General features: G+C 41.1%; 1 protein-coding gene across 9 annotated transcripts in view; it reads left to right on the top strand.

The window, feature by feature from the left end:
- Positions 1–14610, top strand: part of LOC121286840 (DNA-binding protein RFX2-like) — a 137737-nt gene extending 123127 nt beyond the window's left edge. For all 9 annotated transcript variants that reach the window (XM_041203947.1, XM_041203945.1, XM_041203944.1 and 6 more), the window contains 3 exons: positions 7557–7710; positions 8746–8788; positions 10111–14610. In XM_041203947.1, the coding sequence (XP_041059881.1) occupies positions 7557–7710; positions 8746–8788; positions 10111–10256 (343 nt within the window). In that variant the 3' untranslated portion in view covers positions 10257–14610. The remainder of the gene's footprint in view (positions 1–7556; positions 7711–8745; positions 8789–10110) is intronic.
- Positions 14611–16468: the final 1858 nt, after the last annotated feature.

Raw genomic sequence — 16468 nt, forward strand, 5'->3', positions numbered from 1 at the left:
CCAATGATGTTAAACTGACTGGCTTGTAGCTATTAGGAATGTTCTTACACCCTTTCTTGAATAAGAGTGTCACATTTGGCACTCTCCAATCCTCTGCCTCCTCCCCCATAGCTAGGGAAGATTATGGCAAGTTCTTCTGTTATCTCCATTCCCATTTATTTTAGCAACCTGGGATGCTAGCCGTCCAGACCAGGCAAATTACTTACTTAGTATAGACAGCCTTTCCAGCACATCCTGACGATCAAATTTCATCCCATTCATCACCTCTAATGTCTCCACTTCTACTAATATTTTGTCAGCATCCTCTTCCTTAGTAAACACTGATACAAAGAACTCATTAATTATTCTGGCTTTGCCCTAGACCTCGAAGGATATAATCATCATCTTTGTCTCTCATAGACCCCATCCCCCTCCTCTGACTTCCCACTTGCTATTTACATGGTGGTAGAAAACTTTTGGATTCCCTTTTGTGTTAACTGCCATTCTATTCTCATATTTTCTCTTTGCCAGTTTTACTTTCCTCTTCACTTCCCTGCTCAACATATTGTACTTGGCCTGGTTCTCGCTTGAAGAGTTAACCTGACATAACACCCCTCCTTTTTTTTGTTTCATCATATTCTCTAACTCCCTCACCATCCAAGGAGCCCGGGCTTTGGTTCCCCTGCTTTTCCCTCTTGTTGGAATGTACCCAGCCTGTACCTGAAATGTCGCTTCCTTCAAAGATCACCCATTATTCAGTTAGATTTTCCTGTCAGTCTTTGGTTCTGTTTTATCCTGGCTATATCCTCTCCTGTCCTATTGAAGTTAGCCCTCTTCTAATTTACAATGGTATCCCAGTATCTTTACAATACAGAAGGAGGCCATTTGGTCCATCAAGTCTGCATTGGCTCTCTGAAAGAGCATTCCACCTAGTCCCACTCCCCTGCCTTATCCCCGTAATCTTGCACATTCTTTCTTTTCAGGTAGCAAGCCAATTCCCTTTTGAATACCTTGATTGAACCTGCCTCCTCCACCCTTTCAGGAAGTTTATTCCTTACTCCAGCCACCTCTAGGTGAAAAAAAATTTCCTTACATCACATTTACTCCTTTTGCCAATTTTTTGAATCTGTGCCCTCTAGTTCTTGAGTGAGAACAGTTTCTCACTATTTACCCTGTCCATACCCCTCAGGATGTTGAATATCTCTATCAAGTCTCCTTTCAGCCTTCTTTTCTCTAAGGAAAAGAGTCCCAACCTCTTCAATCTCTCCTCATAGCTACAATTCTTTATCCCTGGAATCATTCTTGTGAATCTCCTTTGTATTATCTCCAAAGCCTTCACATCCTTCCTCAAGTTTGATGTCCAGAACTGGACACAGTACTCCAGATGAGACCTAACTAGTATCTTGTACAAGTTCAACATGACCTCCTTACTCTTCTACTCAATGCCCCTTCTAAGATACTATATGTTTTATTAACTGTTCTCTCAACATGCCCTGCCATCTTCAATGACTTATGTACATATACACTGAGGTCCCTTTGTTCCTGTACCTCCTTTAGAGTTTCTCCCTTTATTTTTTACTGTCTCACCATATCTTTCCTTCCAACATGAATCACCTCACACTTCTCTGCATTGAACTTCTTTGGTCACTTGCCTGCCCAATCCGCCAGCATGCCTATGTCCTTTTGAAATCCAAGACTATCCCCATCACAATTGACAACATTTCCAATCATCTTATCATCTGCAAATTTTGAAATCATGCCCTGCACACCACAATCTAGGTCATTAATGTATATCAGGAAGAGTAAGGGTCCCAACTCTGACCTTTGGGGAACTCCACTACAAACCTTCCTCCAATCTGAAAAACAATCATTTATCACTACTGTCTATTTCCTGTCACTCAGCCAATTTCTTATCCAAGTGCCTACTTTCCCTTTTATTCCATGAGCTAGAATTTTGCTCACAAGTCTGTTATGTGGCACTGTATCAAATGCCTTTTGAAAATCCATATACACCACATCAACAGCATTTCCCTTATCAACCTTATTTGTTACCTCCTCAAAAAACTCCAAGTTAGTTAAACATGATTTTTCCTTAATGAATCCATGCTGGCTTTCCTTAATTATCCTGTACTTGTCTAAGTGACTAGTGTCTCTGCAATTTCCACTTTCATTTCTCTCAGTATCCTTGGATGCATCTCATCCAGTGCTGGAATCTTATGTATTTTAAGCAAAGATAGCCTTTCCAACACCACCTTCCTCTCGATTATAAATTCTTCTAGTGTACTAGTTACCTCCTTTCTCACCTCAGCCTGGGCAGCATCTTCTTCCTTTGTAAAGACAGATGCAAAGTACTCGTTCAACACCTTCACTATTTCTCCAGCTTCCACATGCAAATCCCCTTTTTTGTCCCTACTTTTTCCTTTACTACCCTATTATTATTTACATGCTTATAGAAGACCTTGGGATTTCCTTTTATGCTCGCTGCCAGTCTCTTTCCATGCTTTCTCCTTGATTTTCTTATTAGTTTCTTCACTTCCCCTCTGGTCCTTCTTTATTCAGCCTGATTCTCCATTGTATTTTCTACCTGACATCTGTCGTATGCATACTTCTCCCTTTACATCTTTATCTCTCTCTCATCAACCAGAGTGCTCTGGATTTATTTGTCCTCCCTTTCCCCTTCAAGAGAATATACCTTGACATTGCCTGCAATATTTTTTCTTTGAAGGTGGTCCATTGTTCACCCACTGTCAATTCTCCCAACATTTGATTCTAACTCACTCGACTCATGCATTCTCATCCCATTGAAGTTGGCTTTCCCCCAATTAATTATCTCTGCTCTGGATTGTTCCTTGTCCTTTTCCATGATTAACCTAAATCTTATGACCCAATGGTCACTGTCCTCTAGAGGCTCTCCCACTGAAGTTTGATCCACTTGGGCCAACTCATTCCCCAGAACCAGGCCCAAAAGTGCATGTCCTCTCATTGGACTGGAAACATACTGCTGCACAAAATTATCTTAAACACATTCCAGGAACTCTCGCCCCTTTTTTTTCCCTTTGTACTAGTCTTATCCCAGTCTTTATTTGGATAATTGAAGTCCTCCATTATTAATACTCTATAATTCTTACACCTCTCTGTAATTTCTACTTTAGATTGTTCCTTGCTCTTCTCCACTACTAATCTGAACCTTTTGATATGATGATCACTCTTACTCAAGTGTTCCTGCACTGACACTTGGTCTACCTCATTCTGTAGCACCAGATCCAGCAATGCCTCTTGCCTATCTGGAACAAAAACAGAATGGTCAAGGAACTTTTCCTGAATACATTTCAAAAATTCCTCCCCATTCTTATCCTTCATCATTATCCCAATCGATATTTGGGTAATTAAAGTCCACCAATATCACTTTACAGTATCTCTGATTTCTTTGCAGGTTTGCTCCTCTCCTTTCTCCCTCTCTCTCCCCAGTTGGAGGCTGATAGTGTTATGATATGACAGTTGGTATTTGCCAGGCTGACCAAATCCATAAGGGAAACTTTGCCACTTTTGAAATTTGTATTTATTACAAGAAGGCTTGTGCACTGAAGTCAGAAGTAGATTCCATTACTGCCTTTAGAGATTTTAAAGATTAAAGTAAAATATTTATTGACAAAAGAAAAAATTTAAACACAAACATAAGATTACAGTTACAGAGTTATAACAGTTCCCAAAATTTCTACTTAACCAGACTCTCAAGCACCACCTCCCCAACCCCCCTACATTTGAAAGCAACATTCCAAATTTATGCAGTTATACAGCAATATTACCACAAGTACCCACTGGACAGTGGGCTTCCAAAGGCTTTTAACACAACTTTGGTTAGTGGAACAACAAATGTATGGCTTTTCCCCAAGTCTGTTTCACACAGTCACCTTTCGGGATCTCACAGGGCCACACTTCACACAGCCTTCCATCCTTCTTTAAATGTATTTCTCCTTTTTTGATCTGTAAATCCCATTGTTTCAACTTGCCTTTAGAAGTTACTTTTCTCAGAATATAAAAATCTTTCATGTTATCATTATGGCCAGCACTTTTGGGAAAAATCAACATAGTAACCTTGCCTTATTTATCTTGCCAGTTGTAAACATTTTCCATGCCTGTGTTTGAAAATCAAACACTTCTCCACTTATCTGAAAATGCAAATTTCATTCACACTGTATCTGCTGAGACCTTACCCTAGTTTACTCTTCTCCATTTCAAATGCCTGTTTTACACCTGACGACTTTGATAATTTAAACCTTGCAGTCTAATTGTCTCTAGTTTAATTAAATTAGCCACACCCACACAAACATAAGCCTGCTTTAAAGTATCCCACAGTAACATTAGGAAAATATGATAGTTCCTTGACAATAGAATACCCTCCCACCCCCTGTAATGTGATCACCCCCTTTTTGCTTCTCAACTCTAACCAAATGGATTCAGTCTTTGCCCCCTCAAGGGCATGCCCTCTTTCCAACACTACAATGTATTTGATCAGTACTGCCGCTCTACCTCCCTTTTTCCCTTCCCCATTTTTCTGAACACTTTTTGTATTCCTGAATATTAAGTGCCTCGTCCTCACCATTTATAAGTCAAACTTCCATTATTGCCACTGCATCATATTCCCACACAGCTATTTGTGCATGTAGCTCACCAACTTTATACACCATACTTTGTGCTTTTACATACATGCATTTTAAATCTGTCACTATATCCCACATGGTGGTGATAGGCTTGCTCCTAACTAATATGGTACTACTTCCTTCTCCAGTACTATCCAACACTCTCACTCCTTTATCCACCTAATTCCTCTTTCTACTTCTATATGTTGGTGCCCGTCACCTTACCGATTTAATTTAAACCCTTCCCAACCACACTAGTGAACTTCCCCACTAGGACAATGGTCCTAGTCCTGTTGAGATGCAACCCGTCCCTTTTGAAAAGGTGCCTCCTGTCCCAGAACTGCCATAGTTTAGAGAGAGTACTCACCATCCAGTCATTTGCCTGCTTTCTTGTGACCTCATACTTTGATTTTTTTTTCAAATACGCTCACTCCGTCTCCTGCACTGTTCTCTCTCAGGCTATCTCTCTGTCTCCCATGGATTCCCCTCCACCATTTCTCACTGTGGGTCTGTGACACTATTCTCTCTTGGACTCGCTAGCAGTTAGGAATCACTATCTTCAGCACAGGTATCAAGTTAAAAAGGGCAGGAGCAACTGATGTAGTTCCTGCATCCCGATACCAAGAACTGATTGACAAGTATAACTGAATTCTAAATCTTCATAATGGTTTCTTAAAGAATGTATATATGAATTATAAACCACGCTCCCATTTGTTCCATTTATTTAAAACTCACGGGAGATTAGCGATACTGCCTTACTTTGGTCTAAAGGAGTAATTCTGAAGAATTTATGACACAGGCTTGAAAAGTGGAGTAAATTGGATGGAGTCACCAAGTGCAATGTCAAATATTTCAAAGTGCACCTGGATTAGAGATGCAAAGGCACAGAAGAATTTCCACAATAATTTGAAGAGAGAATTTCCTATTTCATGTTTAAAGATAAATTTTTTAAAATCCAAAAATTAATTTCACCATATTGCCCTGTAAACACTCCACTGTCTTTCAGCATTAAAGCACTATTGATCCAAATAACTTATCCCAATCTAGGCTACCATATTGCAGTTGCAGAAGTTCTCATTGGTAAAGAAAAAAAGGAATAAACGCTACATTGGTTTCTGCCTGCTGGCTTGCTGATCTGCCACTGCACCCAGCACTGTGGCACTAAATCACACAAGTATAGAAGGTGCTAGGTTCAGTCTGTGCTGAGCAGCTGATATCAGCTGGAACAACAGAATCGGACAGAGTCAGCATGGATTTATGAAAGGGAAATCATGCTTGATAAATCTACTGGAATTTTTTGAGGATGTAACTAGTAGAGTTGATGAAGGGGAGCCAGTGGATGTGGTTTATTTGGATTTTCAGAAGGCTTTCGACAAAGTCCCACATAAGAGATTGGCGTTTAAAATTAAAGCGAATGGGATTGGGGGTAGTGTATTGAGATGGATAGAAAACTGGTTGGCAGACAGGAAACAAAGAATAGGAATAAATGGGTCTTTTTCTGAATGGCAGTAGTGGGGTACCGCAGGGATTGGTGCTGGGACCCAGTTATTCACTATATATATTAATGATTTAGATGAGGGAATTAAATGTAATTTCTCCAAATTTGCAGATGACACAAAGCTGGGTGGGAGGGTGAGCTGTGAGGAGGATGCAGAGATGCTTCAGTGTGATTTGGACAAGCTGAGTGATTGGGCAAATGCATGGCAGATGCAGTATAATGTGGATAAATGTGAGGTTATCCATTTTGGTAGCAAAAACAGAAAGGCAAGTTATCTGAATGGCTATAAATTGAGAGAGGGGAATGTGCAACGAGACCTGGGTGTCCTTGTACACCAGTTGCTGAAGGTAAGCATGCAGGTGCAGCAGGTGATAAAGAAGGCAAATGGTATGTTGGCCTTCAAAGCCAGAGGATTTGAGTACAGGAACATGGATGTCTTGCTGCAATTGTACAGGGCCTTGGTGAGACCACACTTGGAATATTGTGTGCAGTTTTGGTCTCCTTATCTGAGGAAGGATGTAATTGCTATAGAGGGAGTGCAGCGAAGGTTTACCTGACTGATTCCTGGGATGGCGGAACTGACATATGAGGAGAGATTGAGTCGATTAGGATTATATTCGCTGGAGTTCAGAAGAATGAGGGGGGATCTCATAGAAACCTATAAAATTCTAACAGGAATAGACATGGTAGATGCAGGAAGGATGTTCCTGATGGTGGGGGGAGTCCAGAACCAGGGGTCACATTCTGAGGATATGGGGTAGACTATTTAGGACTGAGATGAGGAGAAATTTCTTCACCCAGAGAGTGGTGAGCCTGTGGAATTCATTACCACAGAAAGTAGTTGAGACCAAAACATTGTATGTTTTCAAGAAGGAGTTAGATATAGCTCTTGGGGCAAAAAGGATCAAAGGGTACGGGGAGAAAATGGGAGCAGTCTATTGAGTTGGATGATCAGCCATGATCATAATGATTGGCTAGGCAGGCTCAAAGGGCCAAATGGCCTACTCCTGCTCTTAGTTTATATGTTAACAGAGGCTTCAGCATCCTTGGATTTAGCAGGGCAGATCAGCTAATGACCCTTGCTGGTAGTATGTGGCGTGTTGGTGAGGACAGGATTGGGCTCGGATGTGAATACCCAACTCCACTGTGGTGGAATAGCTTTTCAGCACCATCTGGGTGATTTCATGAAGAATGGGCAAAGTGCCAAAGTATTGAGTACCCATGGAATCATATGCCAGAAAGATTCACCAGCACTCTGGGGGAAAAAGGAGGAGGACTGAATGAATTTCTAGTATCAAAGTAAATCGTCCTCTTGATTTTATGTATGAAACTACTATGGTTGTTTAGAAATGTTCACCTTTGCATATCTTCTGTTCCATGTGAACAAAGCTTTTATGTTTTGCTTGTTTTAAGGTGCTCATGTGATGCTTTTATTTCAGTTCCATGGTCATTCGTGATCTGACCTTGCGTAGTGCAGCCAGTTTCGGTTCATTTCATCTTATCCGGCTGCTTTATGATGAATACATGTTTTATCTGGTGGAACATCGTGTAGCTCTAGCGACAGGCGAAACTCCTATTGCAGTGATGGGAGAGGTATGTAAGCGATCAGTTGTGTGGTATTTAATCAATATAAGGCTGGAGGGTTGGTTTTCTGAAGGATGGAAAATTGTACAGGGCTACAGGGAAAAGGCAGAGAATGGCACAAGGTGAATTGCTCTTTCAGAGAGCCAGCACAGACATGATGGGCCAAATGGCACCAGGTGTGCTGTAACCATTCTAGGCATACATTTTTTCAGTTTATTTGGGGAATATTCATGAAAAAATATTTAATTTGTATTTGTATAATGTTTAAAAATGTCCTAAAGTGCTTCATAAAACCATGAAGGAAATTCATACCAAGTCAAAGAAGGAAAAACTAGAAAAGGCTATGGCATTGAAATCAAGTTTGGAGGTGATGAAGATGGGCTGAGGCAGAGGACAATGCAGGAGTTGTTAATGACCAGGAAGGCACATCAAGCTCATGGCAAGGATAATGGGCATTTGTGCTGAGGGAATGTGATTGGATAATGAACAAACATTCTGACAGCATTGAGACAGTGAAGGTGGGGGGGGTGGTGGGGAGGTAGAACTGCATGTGGAAACTGATCCCCACATCTGCGATCACATTGTCAAGGGGCTGTATGTAAATAAAGACAAGGAGTGGACCAAGGATAGAACTTGGGGGAAGAGAAACCAATCTAAGTGACGATCTAAAAACAAAGGCAGGGTTTTTTTTAAAATCAATTTTCTGAGAGAGATTTTTGGGGAAAGGGAAATAAATATCTATGGAAATGTGCAAGACACCCTGCACTCCAGATCCTACAATGTAGTGGGATATCCTGCCCATGTGCCCAAAGATCTGTGCTTCGGGAATTGACCTGTTCAGTCACATGAAGACACATGACAGACCCTAAGTAGACATCATCTTCAAACCACAGGACAGCAACATGACTTTTAAAGTGCCATTTTTGTTTTAGAACTATTGGTCAGTTTAAGTTGAATAGCAAAAATATGAAGCATTCTCCAAGTTACATGAATCTGGACCAGACTGCCAATGAGTTCTAATGCTATTTGTTCTGTTTCTCCTAGTTTGGTGATCTCAGTTCTATATCTCCTCTCCAAATGGAGAAAGGTAAGAATTTTCTGATTGGTTGCTGCCTGTGATATCTCTGAACTTCAGGTGTGGAGATTCCCAGTGCTACACATCTAATTTCATGATAGAAACATAGAAAATAGGAGCCGGAGTAGGTCGTTTGGCCCTTTGAGCCTGCTCCGCCTTTCAATATGATCATGGCTGATCATCTATCTCAATGCTATACCCTTGCTCTCTCCCCATACCTCTTGATGCTTTTAGAGTCTAGAAATCTATCTCTTTCCTACTTAAATATATTCAGTGACTTGGCCTCCACAGCCTTCTGTGGTAGAGAATTCCACAGGCTCACCAACGTCTGAATGAAGAAGTTTCTCCTCATCTCGATCCTAAATGGCCTACCCCATATCCTGAGACCATGACCCCTGTTCTAGACACCCCAGCCGGAGGAAACATTATCCCTGCGTCCGGTTTGTCCATCCCTGTCAGGATTTTATACGTTTCAATGAGATTCCCCACTCATTCTTCTAAACTCCAGTGAAAACAGGCCTAGTCAACCCAATCTCTCATATGACATTCCTGCCTTCCCAGGAAACAGTCTGATGAACCTCCGCTACACTCCCTCTATGGCAAGTATATATTTTCTTAGGTAAGGAAACCAAAACTGCTCACTGTTCCAGATGTGGTCTCACCACGGCCCTGTACAGCTGCAGTAAGACATCCTTGCTCCTATACTCAAGTCCTCTCGCAATGAAGGCCAAGATACCATTTGCCGCCTTAACTGCTTGCTGCATCTGCATGCTTGCTTTTAGTGATTGGTGTACAAGGACACCCCAAGTCCCTTTGTGCATCAACATTTCCAAATTTATCACCATTTAAATAATACTCTGCCATTTTGGTTTTGCTACTGAAGTGGATAACTTCACACTTATCCATGTTATACTGCATCTGCCATATATTTGCCCACTCACTCATCTTGTCTCAATTACTTTGAAGCCTCTTAACATCCTCCTCACCACTCATGTTCCCACTTAGTTTTGTGTTGTCAGTAGACCTGTGGCAATTTGTTTAATTTGAGCTTCTGAATGAAGGACAAGCATTTAATGTTTATTCAAAAATGACTTACATTTTTTCCTACATATATCAATTATTCTTGGATAATGGATGAAGGTTCAATTTAATAGTTTAGCTAAAGTAGTCTTACTGTGTAAACACACAAAGGAATCAGGGTAGGAATAGGATGAAAGAGAGTTTATTAACTTTAATTTCTCAATTGGCCATATCCGTCATCAGGGATGGAAGTTATATTCCTAAGTCTAATTTGTGGCATTTTGTGACTCTGCTTTAAATGAATTTTTGAACAGATGATGGGAGTGGGATGGAAAGTGAGGTGGATACTGATTCAAGAGGCGTGAGTGAGCCTCCTGTCAAACGGGAGCGTGTGGACCTCAACCATTCCCTTCAGGAGCTGGATGTGTCCACTCACCAGGAACTGATGAATTCAATATAATCTATTTGGACTGAAACAATCGAAACCTCCAGTGAAACGTTTCCAGGACTCTGGTTCAGGAAGAATAACCCATCCTCCAGACTTTGGCTGAGGCCTGCTTAAGACCACAAAAACTAAATGTACAAGGTGCCCAAATTAATCCCATGTATCACATCTCCAACCCTCAATGGCTGGATGCAGTGATAGTTGATGTGGCTGACAAGTTATCAGGGCAGTGATGATCCAGCAGGAAGAACAATATCAGCCAAACGAGTCCTTGTCCATTGGAATTAAATAGCTGGAGCTGCTTGGTGTGCAGAGTCCAAGAAAAATATTTTGCTGTGACCATTTTAATACTGAGACAAAAATGGTTTATGTTTTTAACCCTATTTCAAAATTTCTGCTTTATTCATTATTGCAGAACCATTGTTGGGAAATGCGTCTCTGGTGGGAAACGCTCTTCATTGTCAAAAGAAGGTGGGAGTTTAACTGACCACTAATTTGATTATGGCAGGAAACTCAGTGTTCTATTTTTGTAAATACAAGGAAAGGTTTACTTTTGTAATTGTTTATGTATCTTCCCCGCTCCACTGCAATCCAGAGGTTGACAATACCACTCCAGTCTTTCCTTCAGATGTGTTGTGCACGATTCAATTTCTTTTGTTAAAAATTTTAATCTGCACGTGCAAGGAAGTGCGCCCGGCCTGTGGAACTGCACCTCTGGCTGGCCCACTGAGAACCAGGCTCTGCTCCGGGCGCAGCACACCGTCGGGAGTTGACTGCCCATGAGTTGACTGGGTTTGAGGTAGAAGATTAGCAGGCCGAGTGTGAAATCTTGCCTTTCTAACAGTTCACTTCCTTCAGCTGGGAGACTGATTAAATGGAATCATGGACTTATCTGCAGTCTCAGCTACCTCTGGTTAGCAATGAGCATTGAGTCTGAGCTGGGTTAACCTAACAGTTTTGCTCAACCCCCTCCAACATTAGACACTTCGGTTCTATGTGACTTACCGTATAAGCCAGCTCTGGCATACATTTCTCAGCATGCTGTTACTGCGGGAAAATTGCCTTATTTTACCCATTTTCTGGTTAACAATGAGTCTAGCTACTCAATACATTAGCTAGCGATGAATTAATTGCATGCCTTTATTGGGGTATGATTCCATTTTGTGCATCAGGGATACCAGTACATGCATTACACTGTGCCTTAGGGAAAATACTGGGATATTCAATGAAATGTGCCTGCACTGGTCTGAGACCCAGAGACTGTGAACTAATGTTTAAAACCTGACATTTATACTTATTTTTGCTACTGACGGTTCAGTAACATCAAACATATTGCTTACAATTACAATCGCTAAATATACAAAGTAACTGAAGAAAATACCTTGATACTTTGTCTACTTATCCCTCCAGTTGTGTGTCATATATTGCAGTTTTAAAACATATTTGATAGTCTATTGTTAATGGAAGGAAAATTGCAGTTGAGGCCAGAGCGCAGATTCTGGTGTTGACAGCCGTATTTGCTCTTAAACAGGGCATTTTGTTTTGATTTTTGATCATTCACAAGCCTGACTCTGATTGAGACCAGATATGGTAGTCATTGGGACTCAGGAAGGTATGACCTTTTGTGTAGATTTTGTTCAGGTTTTGTGCCAAGTACACAGCTTCTCATCCAGTCATCATTTTTTGATTGTGATTGGATCAATTCTACAAAACTTAACCATCTTACTGGGGCAGCAGCTCTGATTTACATACAACACTGCCTTAGAATGGGTGAACAAACAAGTTTTTCAATCTGGTAATAAGGTCTTTTTTTTTTCCCTCCTGTCTCCATTTCCCAGGCAAAATTCTTTTTGTGTGAAGGTAAATTCAGAGATTCCCACTCCTCCAGTGGGGAGCTGTTTATGAATTGATGCAGTTGGAAAAGTTAGCCTCCATGGTTGGAAATGTGTGGCCCACACACGTATACCCTGGGAGTACAGGATGCTGAATGAAACTTATTGACACAAGTGCACTTTTAGTTTACTACAGTTGTTAAACATTGAGCTTCCCACCCATGAGTTTTCGTGAAGCAACCAACCAGTGTTAAAGCCTTTCTTGGGCCTTTCTCTGCTGTCCAAGGGCATGGCAGACATTTAGCAAGGGAGATGTTGGTGCATCACAGGTTAGTGTCTTAATGTTGTAATCATGACATCACATGGAAAAACTGGCAAGTTTTAATGCTTTGAAATGACCAAGTTTGTGTAAAGATCCAATCTTGTCACTTGATCTTGAAGAATATGTCTGTCTGCAGACTGCTGTATGTTGGTTCACATTCAGTCAATGTTTCAGCTGCTGTCTCTCACCAATTAGCAGTGTTGCCACTTGCACCTGGGAATTTAAACCTGAATCATGGAGCTCAGTCTCGCCATATGAAACTTCTCAAAATTCTGATCTACTATTCATGTATTCTTCTGAACTTAGTCATGGGGTGAAATTTTATGGCCTCTGCGCTGGCAGGATTTTCCAGCCCCGCCATAGCCAATGGACTTTTGAAGAGTTCATTGCATTTTCCAGCCCCGGCCCCGCCCCTGCTGCGATGAGGCTGTAAAATTCCACCCATGAGGTTTTAACAAATGTGCTGAAAAGCAATTAGAGGTTGTAAACTGATGGTGATTCCATTTTGTGAAGCTCATCTGCATGACTGGCTGATTGTGTTAAATATAATCGATAAAACCTTTTTTTTCTAAATCCATTAAATCAGATACCACAACACATCCAGACCTCAGAGGTTTTGCACCAACTCTAAGGTGGAGGTGAATTAAATTAATATATTTGAGATGAATAGTTATCAGAATGGTCTAGTCCGTTTATAGAGGTGAGGGGTTTAAATTGTGCATTGTAGTGGCTTAACTAGAATTTACTGGTCTAAGTGGATTTCACATGAATACCTAGCCCAGAAGTTTTGTTTTAAACCAAAATTTCTCTTTAAATGTTTAATGTTTCTAATCAATTCTCTACTGCTGAAGCTGAGAAAAGATAAATTCAGTGTCGTTTTCCAGGGAATAATTTTGTGTCATCAACTTTGCTTCGGTTTTTAAAAAAAACTGTTTGAAAAATATACTGATGTAAATTTTTTAGATGTATTCTCTTATTTTGTAATACCCAAGTGCTCCCAAAGTAGTTTTTTTTACCTACCTTTGCTGATGAAGAGGATTTCTGTGTTGTAAACTTCTACTTTGTGTAGTGCACAATTTTGCAATAGAGCAAAAATTACCCAAACCAGTTGGCAAAGGGGTTGCATTGCAAAGGTTAAGAGTGGAGGCTCATGATCAATGTGCAAATAATGATAAATGCACAATATCTTTTAAAATTAAAATCTCAATTCATGTGGTATGTTTTTTGGTTCAGTGCATTAGGCATTACTAGCTATTCCGATTGTTTGGAAACTTAGGAACAGGAGTAGATCAGTCAGCCCCTCCAGCATGTTCTGCCATTAAATTAGATAATTGCTGACTGTGGGCGGAATTATCTCCTACCAATAATTGTTTTACGTTGTCGTAAAACCAGATTGCAATCATCCGCTCCACCCATCAATGCGTTTCCCACCACAGCACGTCTGGAACCTAATTTCAATACTTTAGCATCTCATAAGCCTTGCTCACCGACGCCAAACAGCACATAAGCGATGTGCACCTGGCGATCTGCACTTCGTTCGAGACTTTGAGGTTTGTTTGCTTACCTTGCTTCGGGCTGCACTCGTGGTTATCAGTGCCAGGCTTTGCAGGCAGCACCATGTCACTTTTGGGGGGCACTCATGGGCAGGTTTCTACCTACCAGACCAGCCATAAGGCAGAGGTGGCTTTTCAATGGCTGCAGGGTTAGGACTTGTTTGGGGAAGGGGAGTAGTGGCATCAGGCAAGGGAAGAGGCTACAGGGTGAGGGCTGTACTGGGGAAGGTAGGTATGCTGGGGTACATGTTGATCTGTGCAAGTGGCCTCGATGGTGAGTGCTGAGGAGAAAGTCTCCAGAGGAGATGAGGCCAGATGGAGATGGTGAGGGTGTGTGAGAGAGAGTGAAGGCAGAGTCAATATACAGGACACACACACAGGGGCAGAGTCAATACACAGGACACATAGGAAGAGCCAATACACAGGACACACATACAGGGACAAAGCTAATACACAGGACACACACACACGGGAAGAGCGAATATACAGGACACACGGGGTCAAAACCAATACACAGGGCTAGCAGCATAGATGAGGATCATTCATCCTCTTTTGTGCAGCGTTGACACTGACCAGCACTGCCACCGTCTCCCAAGTCGGATTGGTGAGATTGCTGGACCTCCTGTGGCCAGAGTGGGGGTGGAGGACATCACACCAAGCCTCCAAAAGGCATTCCAATGAAGGGTCACTGAACTCTTCTTGGCTTTCAGGGCCATGTCTTCACTGGAGTAGTCCTGGGCTGCAAACATTGATAATTGTGTGTGTGGCTGCAGTTTAAATATGGCATCCAGAGTGAGGTAACGGTTCTCCCTCCATTTGTAAATTTAATGGAGTAATAGAGACCAGTATTTCTCTAATTGTTTAGTGATGCAAATACATCCAGTGTTACCCCCATCTCTGAACAGAAAAGCTGGCTGAGGTGGTGAGTGACTTGGGCTCACAGCAGCAGATTCTTAGGTCGTTCCCTCTACTTCAGTGTCCACAAATCACACCTAGGACTAGTGCAGCCTTTAACATGATGCAGAATTTGGATGACAGACTGAATGATCTTTCATGGTAATATTGAGTGGCACACCATTTTGTAGGATGGACAGTAAAATTAACCAGACAGCTCTTCCTTTTTAATTCATTCCACTCATATTTACTGCAGTGCTCTCTGTGTGGAATTTTTTTTAGACATTAAGCAACTGAAATGTGACTAAGTAAATTTCAAACATTTAAATAAAGGAATGCAGCAGTGCATAGTCCTGGGAGTGAACAGTCCAGCTTGCTACAACACACAGTAAGGTCTCAGGACCATGCATAGGCCCATAGCTGCCCAGGAAAGAGCCTTCTCACTGGATTTGCTTCATATAAATTTATTTATAATAATTGAATTGAATAATTTAAATACTAAAACATGCACATTGTTCACCTGGACATAGCATCAGGGTAAATCTTTACTCCCTGTAGCAATGTGCCTTTTTGTTATAAACTAAAAGTAAACATGAATGTTGTATTTATGCTGCACATTGTTCCTGCCTCTGAATGAAATGATTCACTGCTGAATTATCAAAGCAAGTAAACCTGTGTATTGTCAACTGGTCAATGAGGTACCTGAGTTAGTTTTAATTCCTGTGTTCTGCATTGTCTCATTGGGATTGGGAATTGTTTTGAGATGTATAGATTCTCCTGTTTGCATATTCTTTGTATTTTAATTTGTAAAACTAGAAATTGATTCCATTTGTCTGTTTTTATTCTTTTCATGTAGTTTATCATACCAAGTGACCTTGGTCAGTCTAACTTACAAGATGAAACTGGTTAGGGTTACCTGTAATATGTGTATAAATTGATGTAAAAAATGAAATTCTAACATTTTGTGTATTGTGATTATTATTGTTGGTTTAAAGCTTTCTTGAGATTTGGTACAAATAGAATCGCCTAAAGAAACTTTCTGGGTTTTTTGTGTGTCATCATTCATAAAATCTGCTTCAGATACTTTGCTTTCCAGTTCCCACATGGAAGTGTCTGAATAATTAACTACTGGGAAAAACGGATTAATTTAGCAGCAGCTCCAACAGTTGCACCTTCTAATATGTGGTTTGAAGGTTGCCAGGGCTGAGTAGCATCCCTTGCTCTCCTCCCCCCACCCCCACAGATATCACCATGCACAGCTTCCTGTTATGGCTGCACATCCAAGCCACATCTGCCAGATATTCAATATCCCCCAATTCTCCTGTAAGTAGCTTCCATGTCCCTTATGATCGAGTTTGCTTTCACCATTCAATTGAATAGAAAATAGGAAAAAAATAGGGGGAGTAGGCCATTCGAGCCTGCTCCACCATTCATTATGATCATGGCTGATCATCCAACTCAATAGCCTGCTCCCGCTTTCTCCCCATATCTTTGATCCCTTTCACCCCAAGAGCTATAATCCAACTCCTTCTTGAAAACATACAATGTTTTAGCCACAACTACTTTCTGTGGTAGCGAATTCCACAAGCCCACCACTCTCTGGGTGAAGAAATTTCTCCTCATCTC

This window comes from Carcharodon carcharias, chromosome 14 (genome assembly GCF_017639515.1).
Source record: "Carcharodon carcharias isolate sCarCar2 chromosome 14, sCarCar2.pri, whole genome shotgun sequence".
NCBI classification, from domain to species: domain Eukaryota; kingdom Metazoa; phylum Chordata; class Chondrichthyes; order Lamniformes; family Lamnidae; genus Carcharodon; species Carcharodon carcharias.